At 32.7% G+C, this 16,181-nt stretch overlaps 1 protein-coding gene across 4 annotated transcripts in view; it reads left to right on the forward strand.

The window, feature by feature from the left end:
- The window catches only part of LOC128177911 (lachesin-like), a 35,115-nt gene extending 21,201 nt beyond the window's left edge, over positions 1-13,914 (forward strand). For 3 of the 4 annotated variants that reach the window (XM_052844832.1, XM_052844833.1, XM_052844831.1), the window contains exons 3-9: positions 3,260-3,464; positions 4,946-5,110; positions 5,936-6,064; positions 8,804-9,091; positions 9,541-9,669; positions 10,060-10,098; positions 11,946-13,914. In XM_052844832.1, coding sequence (XP_052700792.1) covers positions 3,260-3,464; positions 4,946-5,110; positions 5,936-6,064; positions 8,804-9,091; positions 9,541-9,669; positions 10,060-10,098; positions 11,946-12,031 — 1,041 coding nt within the window. In that variant the 3' untranslated portion in view covers positions 12,032-13,914. The remainder of the gene's footprint in view (positions 1-3,259; positions 3,465-4,945; positions 5,111-5,935; positions 6,065-8,803; positions 9,092-9,540; positions 9,670-10,059; positions 10,099-11,945) is intronic. The other variant, XM_052844834.1, reaches the window with a different exon arrangement.
- Positions 13,915-16,181: the final 2,267 nt, after the last annotated feature.

Genomic DNA, 16,181 nt, shown 5'->3' on the forward strand with positions numbered 1-16,181 from the left:
TCGCTTCTCAATCGTCGTTACAATTAAGACTTGGCGAAATAAGAGGCCCAAGTCTTAATCAAAGTCTAAAAAATCAAGGGAAAGTGTTCCTATGCATAGAAATCTTTCAAATCATCTCACACAATTTTATGATCTCATAATAATTGATGAAAGGGATGGGATGTTTGGTATTTAAACAAAATTATGGAAAAAGTAATGATATCGAACTAACTTTTCTTATTTTGAATCATCATATTCAATATATAAATAATAAATAAACTTAAGAGATGATCCTACAATATGCATCAACGGCTTATATCTATCATCCAAAAAAAAAGATGAAAAACATGATATATAAAGATCTCGACACTTCGACATATGTAATAGTCTCTATGGAGGCTTTTATCTGCAAATGACGATCTTTGGTATACGATGGGGAGTTTTTATGAATAGGATTTACCGTTTAACAGTCATCGCACAGACCACAGACCAATATATTCCACAACACTGAATCATCATACGTTATACCCTCTGTTCTTGGTTCATGTTCAGCGACCTCAGGGAATACGGGCAACATTACTTAGCCTTATATGTAAGAGAATACTCGGGCCTACGGTCTAACATAATGATTCTGTAATAAAAAAGAAAACTTAATTCTATGTGTTGTAAACTATGTGGTTTAAAGTTGGAAACGCGATAAGTTTCCATGATAATTGAATGTTGGGCAGCTTACTGATTTATGGAGCTAAATGAAAACCAATTTTCTTGGGAAGTATATAAGCTCCAAACGTGGTTTAGCTAGGCTAGTTATTTATATATATATTTTAATTCATTATGTAATCTTATAATTGTTTTTGTTTTCCTTTCATCGCGTTGTTCATAGAATTTTTCAAGGAGAATACAGGGCGCTTATATGTGCTGGAATTCTCATCGGAAACTTGATCCCAGATGATCGTTGTGGAAGAGATGTAGGAATATGCAGTTTTAATGTACGATTGAAATAAAGATTGATGGCATTTGTCAGTCTGACGATCTGTATAGCAATTACCTGTATTTGTTGTATGTCTTAGTGAGTAAATGCCGTATTCATGCCAATCAGAAGGTTAATTTGATCTTCAAACGACATCTGCATGAGCAGAAAAATTAACACCGGACTCTCTCAATGCAAAAGTCAAACTGTATTTTTTTTATATATATATAAAAAGATTCAGCTTCAATAATTTCATCGATGGAATGCTTAATTTCCTTTTCTAAGGCCGATTATGTTTTACACTTCTAAAGTGCATATCATTAAATCTTTTGGAAAAAAACATTATTCGTACGCAAATGTTCAAGCTAAAAATATATATTGTTGAGATTTTTTTTATTATATTGATTCCCGAAGTCAAACACTAGTGTCTATGATGATAAATGCATTATAGGTAATACACCTTTTCTATTATTGTTTTTTTTTTTTGGATTAAAATATCAATTCAAATACCAGGCTAAAAAGATTGTGCTCACTTTCAAATATTATATTTTTTTTCATTCCCTACAGTGGTGGTGCAAACCATACAAAAATGGCATAGCTGGAATAGTACACAAAACAAAAACTGTTATTATCTCATAATTTTTAAATGCAAAAGCAAGGTTTTTCATCTCCGTCTTTATCTAACTCGAATTTTCTCAGGTGTACTCATTTTGAATTTTACATGAATTAGCATTTGTTTCTTAGAAATCAGACTAAGTCTACTGACCAACAGATCGTGCATGTTCAAGTCATGAGATAAAACCACAAAAAAGTTTTCTTTTGACAAATGAGTATACTGTAAAATTATCTAAAATTCGAGGTGACCAATTTTCGTGGATGGTCAATTCTTTAGATATTTTTGGAGATGAATGTTTGGGGGTTCGCTGCAATGTAAATTGGAAAAAAACATCTATATTTCGTTGTTGATGTTTATTCGTAGAATGTTATTTTGTGAGTGAGATCAGCAAAATTCGCGAAAATTAACCCCTGCAAATCATAATAATTTTCGTGTTATTTGGGTAGATTTTATGGACAAATAATGTTTGAAAATGAAAAGAATGCCACAGTTCGTAAAATCATATAATAATAAAAGACGCATTCCTGGTCCTACATGTTTCCTTAGCGTTCTATTTCCGTGACGAGTACGATTAAGCCTTCAAGAAACATTATCGTATCATAGTTTTAGCTAGTCTCAGTTGCACTGTAATCCGCGCCAATGTAATTGAAGTCGACCATAAAAGATGAAATATTTCCCAGGGGCATAACTTTTGTTGTTCTGTAATATGTGTTATTAATATTTCATGACACATTCTCCTCCCTACCAAATACAAAGCTCGTCTGATGAAAACCCATTTAAATTAGACTCGTAAACCGAGCATCACTGTGCTGATAATTCGCTTTGAAAATTTATTCCAGTTCATGCCAGCGAAACTGGAATCGGGATTCTATATTAATTCTTAATTCATTTAGAACAAACCCTCCTTTAAATTATAAAAAAAAAATACCCACAAAAATCTAGAAACGACCGAATGACTCTCTCATTTTTTTATGTTGTGTTATTTACAATTAGAGATAAATTAGTGTTTATCGTGCATTATTGAAAAAGGGGTCTATTGCAAACTGCACAGAGGAGAGAAATAGCTATTATGCTTTTGCGTTCGCTAGACATTCGCTTTAAAACGGTTATAAATCTTTTGGAATGTCAATTCATCTGCATGTAGGGGACCTGCAGTGACAACCTTTTCCATGAGGGGGTTGCTTGTCGAGTTTGTTCTTGTATCCTCTTAGCACCTCCGTCCGAGTGGTAACACTGCAGCTTGTACAATACCTCAGAGATTATGACAACGGTCTTACAATAAAGTGAATGCTTTTTAGAAGTCCTTTTAAAATGATGCAGGTCAGCAGTAAAGTCTAGCATTATCATCCCAGGAATAAATGTCGTTTATTTTCTAAACTGTCATCCCGGTTTGTTTTTTTTTAAATATTTCATACATTAAAATGTTAAAATGTAAAAAGAAAACTACATTTTTTGTATATAAATGAAAAATCGCGTTAAATATTGCATCGACCAAGGTATTTATTCTTAATTTAGCTTGATTGTGTTGCATTTAGTTAATTGTTTCTGTGTCTCAGTCATATGCATAAAAGTATTTTGTATTCCGGGTCATCCTTGGCCTTTCATAACGAGAAACGGCATTAACTTTATTGGCAGTAAATTGTCAAAAATCTTGTGAAAGAAAATTCTGCGAGTAAAAATAACATTATTTGCAGGTGATGTGGTTAGATCACAGAACAAAAACACTCACCTTGGAGGCGAGAAGAATCATTGCAGACGAGAGGATCACAATAGAGAGACCTGATATCGGGGACTGGAACCTATATATACACGGGGTGGAACTCTCCGATGCCGGGAAGTACATGTGTCAGGTCAACACCGTACCAGTCAAAATCAAATACGTCATTCTTACAGTCCACGGTAAGGAAACGCTGCAACATTACCTCATTCACTGTTCCCACCAATTCCTTTACAGATGGGCAACATCTACAAACATGCTCCGGTTCTGTGTGTTTTTTTAAGTTGCAGAAAATTAAATTATAAAGAATGAATTTAATTTTTACTTCGTTATACGAGTATAGCGTAACTATGGACAATTTACGATTTTTTTTTTTTAGCTGCAACGCAGTTTATAAAGCGTAAACTGCACCAAGTTATGTTATATCGTAAAACATAGGTAGAAATTAAATTCATTTCTTAAGGGCACACAAGAGTTCCTCATTTAATAATTTTCACTGATATATTATTCCTTATTTATTAACATGTAAACCTGTTAATTTCCATAAATTCAGGGTACGTTACTTGGCTAGTTTTGGAGCTAGAATACATGTTTTTAAAAATTTTCTTTATATTACATGCAAAATGCATTTGACTGCTTATAAATAAAATCATGGTATATATTTTCATTTGAACACTTTATATTTAAAAAAAAAATAGTATCATAAAACACGAAAATATAATAACGGAATCACTTAGTGGAATTCCTCACATTGTGGAAATAGTAAAAAAAAAATGGGGGGGGGGGAGTGGAAGATAGGTCGCGTCTGACCTTATTTTAAAAGGTTAACTCGTTTTGCAAGATATTGTAGCATTGAATGACTTATTTCTTATTTTTGACGTCGTCGTGTCAATAACTGCCGTCAGGTGAGCAGACAAATTGAATAACGCGCGTTAGCGCGTTATGATAATTTGTCTGCTCACCTGACGGCAGTTATTGACACGACGACGTCAAAAATAAATCATTTAATGCTTATATTTACATTCCCTTACTGAGGAAATCAATTGTTTACTTAAAAAAATCGATATAAAGTGCAGATCACGGAGGGAGTGAATAAGTAACAGCAAGAACAGCTGTTTTGTAAAACCGGTTTAAACTGGTTTTCACATAGACTGTTGAGATAAGATCGACGAGCATGAAATATAACTCTTGAAATGTTGCTTTTAACAATAAAGTCAACTTTTTTGTTGAATAATTATAAAACATGGTGATTTGACAACATTCATGAAATACATTTTTTAACTGATAACATAGAGAACTACTTATGTAAATTACTCGTAAATTCATACGCAGTGAATAGCTGTTGCATTTAGAGGCGTTTAAACATCACGGAATTTAATGGAAAAACACAGTAGAATGTAAATATAGGACTTTAAACTTTAGCAAAATTGCCGTTTTGTTAAAGCAAATGTTACAGCATGTACAGTGAATGAATATTTTTTTTATTTAACCATGTCTGTTAATCTTTTTAAATATTACTATTAGGCAGCATTTAACGAGGAATCGATTGTTTTTATTAAGAAACATACGATTCAAAATCTGCAGAAATAGCAACTTCATTATCATTGATAATTTGGAAAAAAGTGGAGAATCGAAGGTATTCATGACTTATGTGATATCATAGAGCCCCCTGAAATTATTCCGGAACTCTCGAGTAAGGAGGAGGTGTTCGTGAGGGAAAGTGACACGGTCCAGCTGGTCTGTAACGTGACGGGGGTCCCAACGCCGACCGTCAGATGGTACAAGAAGTCACCAAACAGAAGGCACTACAGTTATAACGATAAAGAAAGTATGCTGCTTATTTTGGTTTATTTGATCGTCAGTAAATGAGACACCTCATGCATCCATGTATTAATAAAAAAATAGCATCGTCATTTTTAAGAAATAATCATTTAAAAATTATCAATACATCAATATTTAATTGATTTTAAAGGGACCTGGACACGATTTCAGATGGAAATTTTATATTTGATTTCTATGTATAAAATAGTTTACTTTTGAATTTTGAATGATTCACCAAAATTTGAATGTTAGTAGTCATGTTACAAGCGAGATACAGAGGTAAGAAGTCGTTGTTATGTAAACAAAGCTCAAGTCTTATATTTGTTTACAAATACTGTAAAGTAAAGAAATTGCCATTTCTTCATCAAAATAACTTGTGGAAACAAAATAGACCGATTCAATGGGTTCATAAATAATTTCATCACAAAAACAGCAACATTAGATTGAAACTTATACCAATACAACAACTATGTAAACATTAACAAGACTCGAGTTTTGTTTACAAAACAAAGAATTCTAACCTCTGCAACTTGCTTGTAACTCAATATTTGACTTTCAAATTTTGTCAAAGCTTTGAAAACATCTATATTAACAATTCTGGACATAAAAATTGAAAAAATAAATTTTGAAAATTTTTAGATCAAATCGTGTCCAAGTCCCTTTAATTTTTGTAAATTTTTAAACAATTGTGCCATTGTTTGTTTTTTATTTTTTTTGTATTTAAGCAAATATTTCAAATCATTAATTTCACGGGTGTTTTGTACTACCGGTATACCTTGAATAATTTGTAAGTGTAAATTGTTGCACTCAGGACATAATCCTCCCTTTTTAGTGATAGGCCATGACGGAATGGTGCTCCGTATACGTAACATAAGCCGCTACTGTGATGACGTGTACCAGTGCGTCGCTGACAATGGCGTCAAACTCCCAGTAAGCAGAGATATAAAAGTCACTGTGCAGTGTAAGTATGGAGTCATTTTGATAAGATCTTGGACTTCCGGTAGGATGTAACTATTTACCCTTTGCATCAAAACCAAGTTAAAGTGGCGCTGTTTTCTAGCAAAACATGCACAGATTATGTAGACACAGCACGAGAGTCACCGACAGGGAAATAGACAGGTTTATATGGAACGCCTCACCTGCCTCATGTAGGTAATCTTCATAATATGATGATACTTCAACATTACATGATGGTACTTCAACATTACATACTGATATTTCAACATTACATGATGGTACTTTAACATTACGTGCTGATACTTCAACATTACATGATGGTACTTTAACATTACATGCTGATACTTCAACATTACGTGATGGTACTTTAACATTACGTGATGGTACTTTAACATTACGTGCTGATAGTTCAACATTACATGCTGATACTTCATTATATGATGATCTTCACTATGCGGTGGTTCTAAAAATAGGGAAGTTTTAACATTGGGCTGTTTCTCTGTTTCAGAGATTGAACATATAGGAATAAGGTCCACTGAGACTAGTTTGGATCATGTCAAAAAGCTGGAACTACAAATAATAAAAAACAGGGTTCTGCTTGAAAATATATGTTAGTGAAAAACTGTAGATACTCAAATCATGAAAACCACTGGCAAACAATTTGTGAGAAATTATAACAAGTTTTATGACATATGTGATTGCTTAAACTATTCTCTTTTTTTAAATTATATTGACTTGTGAACAAATATTTTTATACATGTACCCCCTTTTCTATTGTACTTTTTTAATCTTCTATATTTCCCTTTTTCTCTTTTCATTTACTGCTATTTTTTTCATCTACAGTTATTTTTTTTTTTTTGCAAGACAACACGTTTTCACACTACACGGATAATCTATTTCCTTTAGATTAATAAGATATTACAATATGTAGAATCTTGAAATGTATGAAGTATGTCTGAAATATTTGTGTGTGTTGATTTATGTGTAAACCAAAAATAAAAAATTTAAAAAAAAGCTGGAACTGAAGAAGAACACAATACACTACAGCTCATGAGAGAGGATCTCTACTGAATAAAAATATTGTCGAAACTTACGATTTGTTTTGGTGCAATGTATTTAGGCAAACGACAACCACACATGCAACTTATAAGATCATGCAAAGGAAAAAGCATTGCATTGCTGTTGAATCTGATTTTAGCAGTAACTGTACTGTTGAACAAATCAGTGCTTTCATTGCCAACTCTTTCACGTGGATCTCCAGAAAGAACCCATTAATCCCCATAAGTCCAATCTACATTTAACATGAATGACAGAAGTATTTGTTTAAGTGCTTTTTTTATAAAAAAAAAAATAGCTGTTCGCTCTGACTAAGCGCCAAAAAATTGGGTTCTGAATGCACATTTTAGACCAAAATTTCCTGAAGGACTTTTGGTACCCCCTGATTTATATGCGCTGAGCCCCAATGAACTCACAATGCAGCCATTCTTTAAAACTCAAAATGACCCATTTAAAAGACAACACTTAATCAAATAGTAGCATTTGTTGAGAATCTCGATCTAAACTAGTTTTAGTGGACCTTAGTCCAATCTGATCAATCTCTGAAACACAGAAACAGCCCAGTGTTAAAAACTTAACAGGCATCCACGTGTTCTGAGTTTAAGCGTATTTCGTTCCCTAGGCGACGCTTCCCTAACCCTATTTTTAGAACTACCGCATAGTGAAGTACCATCATATAATGAAGTATCAGCATGTAATGTTAAAGTACCATCATGTAATGTTGAAGTATCAGCATGTAATGTTAAAGTACCATCATGTTATGTTAAAGTATCAGCATGTAATGTTGAAGTATCAGCACGTAATGTTAAAGTACCATCATGTAATATTAAAGTATCAGCATGTAATGTTGAAGTATCAGCATGTAATGTTAAAGTACCAGCATGTAATGTTAAAGTATCAGCATGTAATGTTGAAGTATCATCATATTATGAAGATTATCTATATAAGGCAGTTGAGGCGTTCCATAGGTTTACGTCACATTGTTGTATGACAACTACCCCAAGTCCAAAGTCTTGTAGAAATGGCGCAATTATTCTGGAATGGAGAAATTGTTTCGACTGAACAACCTTGTTTGGATCTCTTATATTTCCTCCTTTGTCAATGTTGTTGAAATACTCTGTATCCATGACAATGATATTTCAATGTCCTTTTTTAAAGAGTGTCTCTTGATATGTTTCTAATGATCACAAGTAAAAACTTTCAGCAAGGCTCTTTTTGATCGAGTTATATAGCTGATGTATTCAAAAAAAGTTGCAAAAGTCAAAACCAAAATAAACATAGAGTAATTAATAATCTCGATATCTATTACCGGGAAATATATGTTCATGATAATAATTTTAAGATGAATTATTTAGATTTTCCAGTGTCTTTGTCTATGATAATTCTACGAATCGATTTTGTAATGTATAGTCCGATACATTTCATCAATTACTATTATAAAAATTTAATCGTACAATTGCTGAAAATTATAAGTAGGTAAGTAATATAAGGAATAAGGTATCATTCTTTTAATATCATGAGATGATCTTATTCGGTCGGGGTGAGCAAATCTATCATCAAGCCTTTTGCGCTTTATTAGATGGGATCACCCCCGGCCGTATTTTATCACATCATAATACTATAAGAATGATTCCTTATTCCTTAAATATATTTTTCCTATTGAATTTGCTTTAAATTTACATTACAGTTCCACCTGAAATACATTTGCCAACCAAAAAGTTAAGTCAGGCGGTCGGTAAGGAGACCATTTTAAATTGTGAGGTGACGTCTAACCCCAGCATGTACAGTGCTTGGACAAGGGATGGCATTACTATTCAAAACAGTGACAAATTTAAAATCGATCTTTATGAAGATTACAAAAATATGGTGACTCTGAGCATGAAAATCTCTGACATTCAGAAACCTGATTTTGGCGTTTACCGCTGCGAGGCGCAGAATGAGTTTGGTCGAGATTTTAAGGATTTCTTTCTCTATGGTAACAATGTACAATATATTGATTTTATTTGCTGCTAATAACTGATCACATGTATATATTCAAAAGCCCCTTCACCATTCCCCCCTCCTTCATATTTGTTGCAGAGAAAAGTTTTTATTGGCCCACTTATTATTTTATATAACAACGACGAATGTCTTTCAGAAACTGAAGGTTTGTATCAATTTTTGTAAGGAGGAGTGTTTAATGAGTACCCTTTAAAGAATAAAACCTAATTACAACCATGGGCAAAAAAGATATTATAAAATTAAGATATTTTTTTTTGGGGGGGGGGGGGGGGCTTTTTAACTTTGCGCTTTAGATGAATCTGCAATGATATCAGAGACATGAATAACTTTTCTTATTTATGTCTCTGATGATTAACCCCCAAAAATGTAGTTTTACTGTATAACTTTTGCTATTCTGGTGTTTTTTTTTTGTTTATTTCTCAGAGCTGGTAACAACTACGCCATCACCTTCCACCCCCAGTGCTGTCACCACCACCACGCCCGTTCACGTGTACGTCTTCACTTGGACTCCATCGGTCAGGACCTACACACCCAGACGGGAATACCATAGCAGTGAGTCCATAGTTTGTGTCTTAAAAAAAACCCACTACAAGATGGCATTGCGTATCAGGTTTTAAGTTTAGGTCAAGAACAAACTGACAACTGCATGCTTGTTTATTTTTTAAATAAAAAAGGTACGGTTGCAATACTGTCTTTCACTATTTAGGTCTAGTTCAGGACTATTGACAATTAAAAATTGTTAATTACATTGTAGTAAAAGACAATAGTATTAATGCCTACTGTAGAATTTCATTTTTTTTTTCGTGTTGTTTATAAGAAGTAAATAAATGCATAATAACGAAATAGATTTCACGTGTAAATATATATATACATACTGTTGTGAGCTCTTGATCGGGTATGCGCAGTTTTATCAAATAAGTTTGTTTTGTTTTATTTTAATAGAGGATCGGCCCCCTCTTGCTACAAAAAAGAAACCTAAAGGTTAGCTTAATTAAGTTCTTCTTATTTATGTTTTTTTTTTTATTTTTTGTTACTCCTGTCCACTTGTATTTTTTAATAAATCACGGGAATTTTCTGTTTTGGCAGGAGTGAAATTTTAAAAGTTTAAATTCTATTGTATTTTGTTTTGATGGGCGGGGTTTGGATCGTCCCATTTCATCGTGACCAGCAAAAGATACAATACTTTCTTTTCAGCTTTATTCACTCTTGTTCACTTTTCTATCCCTTTTTTTATTTTATAAATTTGTACTCTCCTTTTCAAAAACGTTTATAGAATCTGAATACATTTATACCTGTCTGTGCAGTGAATCTTTGTAAAATATATTTCTGCAGTGTTTTTGACCGTGTGCGTATAAATACCGAATAATAATGAAGTTCAAATCTATTTTATTTGCTCAAAGCAAATATATATTTGCAAAGGAGGAACAAACTTACAGAATAAACAGAGATATAAATGGTCAGTGGTGCAGGGAAAGGGGAAGAAAATAAGGATGTAAAACAGAAATCAGTATTTTAATTTTTTGCGCCAAATATTATATTACATAAAAAATTCAAACATCAAATAAATGAGCTGTGTTACTTTAAAGGACGTGCAATTGCACTTGTTTTTGTAGTTTATGTGCAAAATTTTACATTTAAAAAAAATCATTTTAATTCAAGAACTTTAAACAATTCTGTCTGATTACTTAAATAATTAATGCCATTTGAAGATTTCCTTCTTTTCTGTCAAAATGCAAAGCTAAATTACAAATGATGAAATGGGAAAATTCATTATTTTACTTATGTAAAACATGGGTTTTTTTTTTAAAGTACAAAACATTTATTATTTTAATATAACAATACTTCCTAGTTGTGTCAAAAATCATATAATGTTTATGAATTCGACACTGCGTTTTCCATCTTATCAGATTACATTCTTTACAGGAAAATATATTTCTGTTTTGTATTTTGAGGTGAACGGACTGTAAACTTTGGCATTTTGTATGTAAAGGATTGTTTTTAAATAACTTCCCAACAAAGCATAAAACTGGGTTGTTGTTTTTTAAATTAAATTTTATCAAAATTACCCGAAATTGGAATGAATGTGCTCACAAAGATCGTAAATGTAAATTTTGAAGAAAAAAAAGAACAGATTAAGCGCACACTATTTCCCTACCCCACTTTATCAAAGACCCACTTGTACATGTATTATACTATTCATAGTAAGTTATTGTCACAGATACTGTACATCTCGTTGTAATACGAGTATCATTATATAAATAGTGCCTGTTTGGGAGGGTAACAGTTGAAATTGACACCCCGAGAAAACCGTTGTCAACCGACGCGAAGCGGAGGTTGACAATGGTTTCCGAGGGGTGTCAATTTCAACTGTTACCCTCCCAAACAGGCACTATTTATTTTATTATACTGAATGTCTTAATTTTATAGATGTTTTTACTACTTTTATATGGAATTGACGTGAATTCCACGGCGAACCGTATGCGCATAATTTACGCGCATGTAACAATTCGTTGTGTTACCCTTTGCTAAGTGTGTTGCTAACGCTGAGGGTAATAGAACGGATCATCAACTGCGTCTAAACCAATCAGATTTCAGTATTTAACATGAAAGTATAATAATACGTTTTGGCATACGATTAGTTAACACCTTTTTCCCCCAAAAAAAAATCATGTTAAAAAGCTATCCATTCTTATTTAATTCATGCAAAGTTTTCTTCAAAGTTTTACATTTCAATTGCGTATCTTGTTGAGCAGAAATAAGTACTGTTTCATAAACATCTTAGTGCAAATGTACTCATCTACTGAATTTTTTTCACCCTTTTCTTATAGGTAGTAACGGACAGCCTCGGTTTCTACCCAACAACACGTTTTATTTGATTGGACTATTAACGACTCTTTCTGTGATAATAAAATGATCGGATTTTTTCTCATCTGATACGTCGAGCATTAAAGGGATTCGGAGACATCTTGTGATCTTGCTACAAAACCAGAGAACACAATTTCAAAGGAAGTGACACCTTCTCCAGATTAGAAAAACTTACGTTTCAGTTACTACAATCTATAAATGAGCCATAGTTTGCATAACTAAACATGAAAGCTGAACGAGAGGAAAGAAGAAAGAAATGATTTTGGACTGTCCTCAAAATTAAGATACCATTACGCGTGGAAAGTGAATCGTGTCTTATTTTCGGAGATGTGTCAAAGTGGTGTAAAAGAAAATTGCACTGGATTTTTTTTTAATATTGCTTACACTTATCAATGAAAACCACTATAAAATGCACCGTACCATTAAACTATATATTTCATTCATTTTATTGAAAAAATCCTAATGTAAATGATATGGGTATGGTAGGTATATTCGAAATGTTTGGAATTGTGTGATAGCGAGTTTTACTGGTGTTTGTGAATGTCTGTTTTGTGGTTTACCATCTGTTATTCTCTCTTGGTAATGAGAACTTTCAATTATGAATATCATTCCATGTACATATATATACTATGAGTCAGTTGCTTTTCTTTATTCCACCATTTCTATCTCATCCAGGGTCTGCAAATGCAACTTTAGAAAAAAAAATACTCGCCGTTATGTATTTACATGCATACATTTCCAACAACAACAATATAAAAAAAAAACTTGATCAGATCTAAAAAAGAAAAAAAAAAAGAAAAAAAAAAGTTGTTTGTTTACAATGCGTGGTAGAACATGTAGAATAAACGTCATGTATTTTATCAGCTGCAAACTCTGTGAAACAGAGAAGAAAATTACTTGGCATTATTTAGCACTATTTTTTTCCAGCAGAAATAAACCAGCAGCCTAAAGTTGTTGGAGGGCTACTTTTTACACGAGATTCGATACAAACCAACCGCTTTATTTCGAAATCTGACACCATAACAATCGGTTTTACGATATTAATCAACGCATTTAAAATTCAAAACCAAAATGTCCGTTTGATTTTGATCTTTGATATAATAAAACTTAATATTGCCAGAAATCTGATAGCTTTATTGTTTCAATTATTGGGGAATAAAGAGAGCAAGTCATTTGACTTCCGAAAACAATATTCTTGTCTTTTTATAATGAAATAAGTCATAAGTCACGTGGTATCTCTTTGTCGTTTGCAAAAGTTGGTCACAACTGTATCATGCTATGTTAATATCATCATTACTATATTACATTACATCAAATGCTTAACTAAAGCACTGCGCCTGATTATTATACATTTTTGTATTTACTTTTTCGTGATCTATTGAACTGCCATGTGGGTGGTAAATTGTTTATAATTCCATTTTAAATGCTCTGTATTTGAACTTATATCTGCTATCTATTCTGTGTGGTATATTGGAGAGAGAGAGAGAGAGAGAGAGAGAGAGAAAACGAGAGAGAGAGAGAGAGAGAGAGAGAGAGAGAGAGAGAGAGAGAGAGAGCTACACATATCTATGATTACATGGAATATTGGTACGGATGAAATAAATACAATGTGATGATGCAATTCGTATACATTAATCGTATCAAACTTTATTCAAAGAAATTTAATTTCTCATACTGTTTGTGGCAGTTAAGAAATGAAAGCAAATAACAGAACTGTTTTTATTTGTGTTACTATTATACTGTTGTATCTAGTTGTTTCTGCGTAAATGTGTGAGTGTTATCATATAGCTAACGCGCTGAGAGGGAAATACATGTACTGGCATATACAATTAGGAACACATTTGTATGGACAACTGTCATCATTATGTAATTCTGGCACAATGAGACTCTTTTTTTGTTTCAAATTCCAATAAAACTGATTATTAAAATTAATATTATTTGAAAAGTTTTTTTTAACAAATCACTGTAACAACAGTGACTATTTATTTAATGTGTCTGATAAATCGTAATCTAAAATTGAGCCAACTTTTCATATCTTTTCCTCAAAGGGAGGCGCCAGCAATTTTAACAGCGTTTAAATTTGGAGTGATGAGGGCTCGGTGGTTAATTATGACCATTTTTAAGACTGTATTGATTTCCTTTAGAAGAAGATGGAGAAAGAAGAAATTTAATGTTCAATTTTTCGTAAAAATCTGAAGTGTTTATAAGCTCCATTACCTTGTTCCAGATGCAGTGGTGTGCACGTACATCTACATGTGCATGTATATATATGTGGAAGGAATTGCATGGGTAAACAAAAGCTCATGTGTAAACTTCATATTTTCTGTTAGAACTATACCTACAATAAAAATATGTGGTAGACATTCCTTATGGAAGAGCACTTGGCTTTTACGCCAATCTAACTGAATATATGATTACGTCTTACAGGGTATAAATAATGTACCACACATAGTGCAGACTTTCTCCCTAACATATCAGGAGCTGTGACATTCTGTCAACTTTTCACATTGTCAGTTTTGTATTTACTGCCACCCGCTAAATTCAAAATTTACAACATGGAATTTCCGCTATAATATCAGTTAAAAATCAAGGATTTCAGTCTGATTACCCCCCCCCCCCCCCCTTCTCTTTACATTTGTTAGGGTCTTTAACGAGTTAAGGAGAAGGGGAATGGTTTTAATCAGAATGCAAAAAATTTAGGCTTCAACGGATAGGCACAATTAGTTGTTGTATTGTAACATACTTCTTTCTTTATGCCCAATAATTAATTGTAGCATAGGACCAGAAAATCATACCGGTATTGCACATTTCAAGACGCTAGAAATCTCGAATATGATTGTTCACATTAAATTAACTTACAGCTCTTGTTATTCTTATCTACATAATTAATGATTATTCGTTTTTGTCACTGGAATTAGCAATGAATACATCGCTGATGAAAATTTAATACAGTTTCCAGTAAACAAAATGCTAACTATGAACGATAAGCGTACGTCCAACTCGACAAATACCAAAATACCAAATTTTTACCAAAATAAATTAAAACTCTTCTTTTTTCACTTCAGAAATTAATCTGGCAGAGAGAAACTTCTCAAATCACTGCATACCACCCTGATTAATAAAAACACACGCGCACCAATTATCAATAGTGCGTGAATGATTTTCCAAGAAGAGTATGTTATAAATGAAATTCAACGCCCGCCTTGCGTGCAGTTCAAAATGCATGGCCCACCCACGCGTCTACTCTTGATGGCAGTCTAAAATGTGTATTGATTATGATATTGTTTATCCATAAGCTGAGAAAGAGCTTTCTGTATAATATATTAATGAATTGTCCCCTGGAGAACTCCGATATACTTACATGTGTTACAGACCTTGTGTTTCCGCGTCGGCTAGAAATGTAATCGTGGGTTAAAGGCCCCAAACGAATGCAAATTCTTGAATAATTAATTCTAAAATACTTGTAACCTTATCAAGTGCGAATAAACTTGGAAGTATACACTTACAAAAGTAATTGCTTTTTGCACATCTTTGTATGATACATGTATTTACAATTATTTACATTTATGAAGAATATTAGTACAGGAACAGACGATGTGTAGTTACTGATTGTAAACAAGACAAACAGTACAGAAAGTACGGTAAAACTAACCCCTCAATCAAGAGTACGTGTTTTTAAAAAGACATATCCAAATAACGGAAATTTAAAAAAAATAAGAATATAATTCGACCAATATTCACTTACTTCGAAACACGAACTTTATTTTAATCTGGGATGATTATTCTTTTTTTTTTATTAAAACAGGATTAGGATGGGAATCTACAGAGACATAAGTCAAATTGTGGTGAACAAGATTCAATTACTTGACAGACGTAATAGTATGCGTACATGTATATATAATTATATACTTCTTACTACTGATGGGGGATGTATTCTAAGTTAAGGAAATGGTTCATGGACATGTAACGATGAGGCGGCAGCAAGATTTTTCAGAGAGAGAGAGAGAGAGAGAGAGAGAGAGAGAAAGGTGTTTAATGTTTTGTGTATGATTCGTTCAACATAAAAAAAGTCCTAGAATTGTTTTGTCCTTTCTTTATTGACACACAGAACAGCCAAGAACAAAAATAATGAAATCAGTAACATGAAGTTTGGCACTTTCAAAAAATATTATGTTAAATTATCATTAAATACATGTAGA

Source organism: Crassostrea angulata, chromosome 3 (assembly GCF_025612915.1).
Source record: "Crassostrea angulata isolate pt1a10 chromosome 3, ASM2561291v2, whole genome shotgun sequence".
NCBI classification, from domain to species: Eukaryota; Metazoa; Mollusca; class Bivalvia; order Ostreida; family Ostreidae; genus Magallana; species Magallana angulata.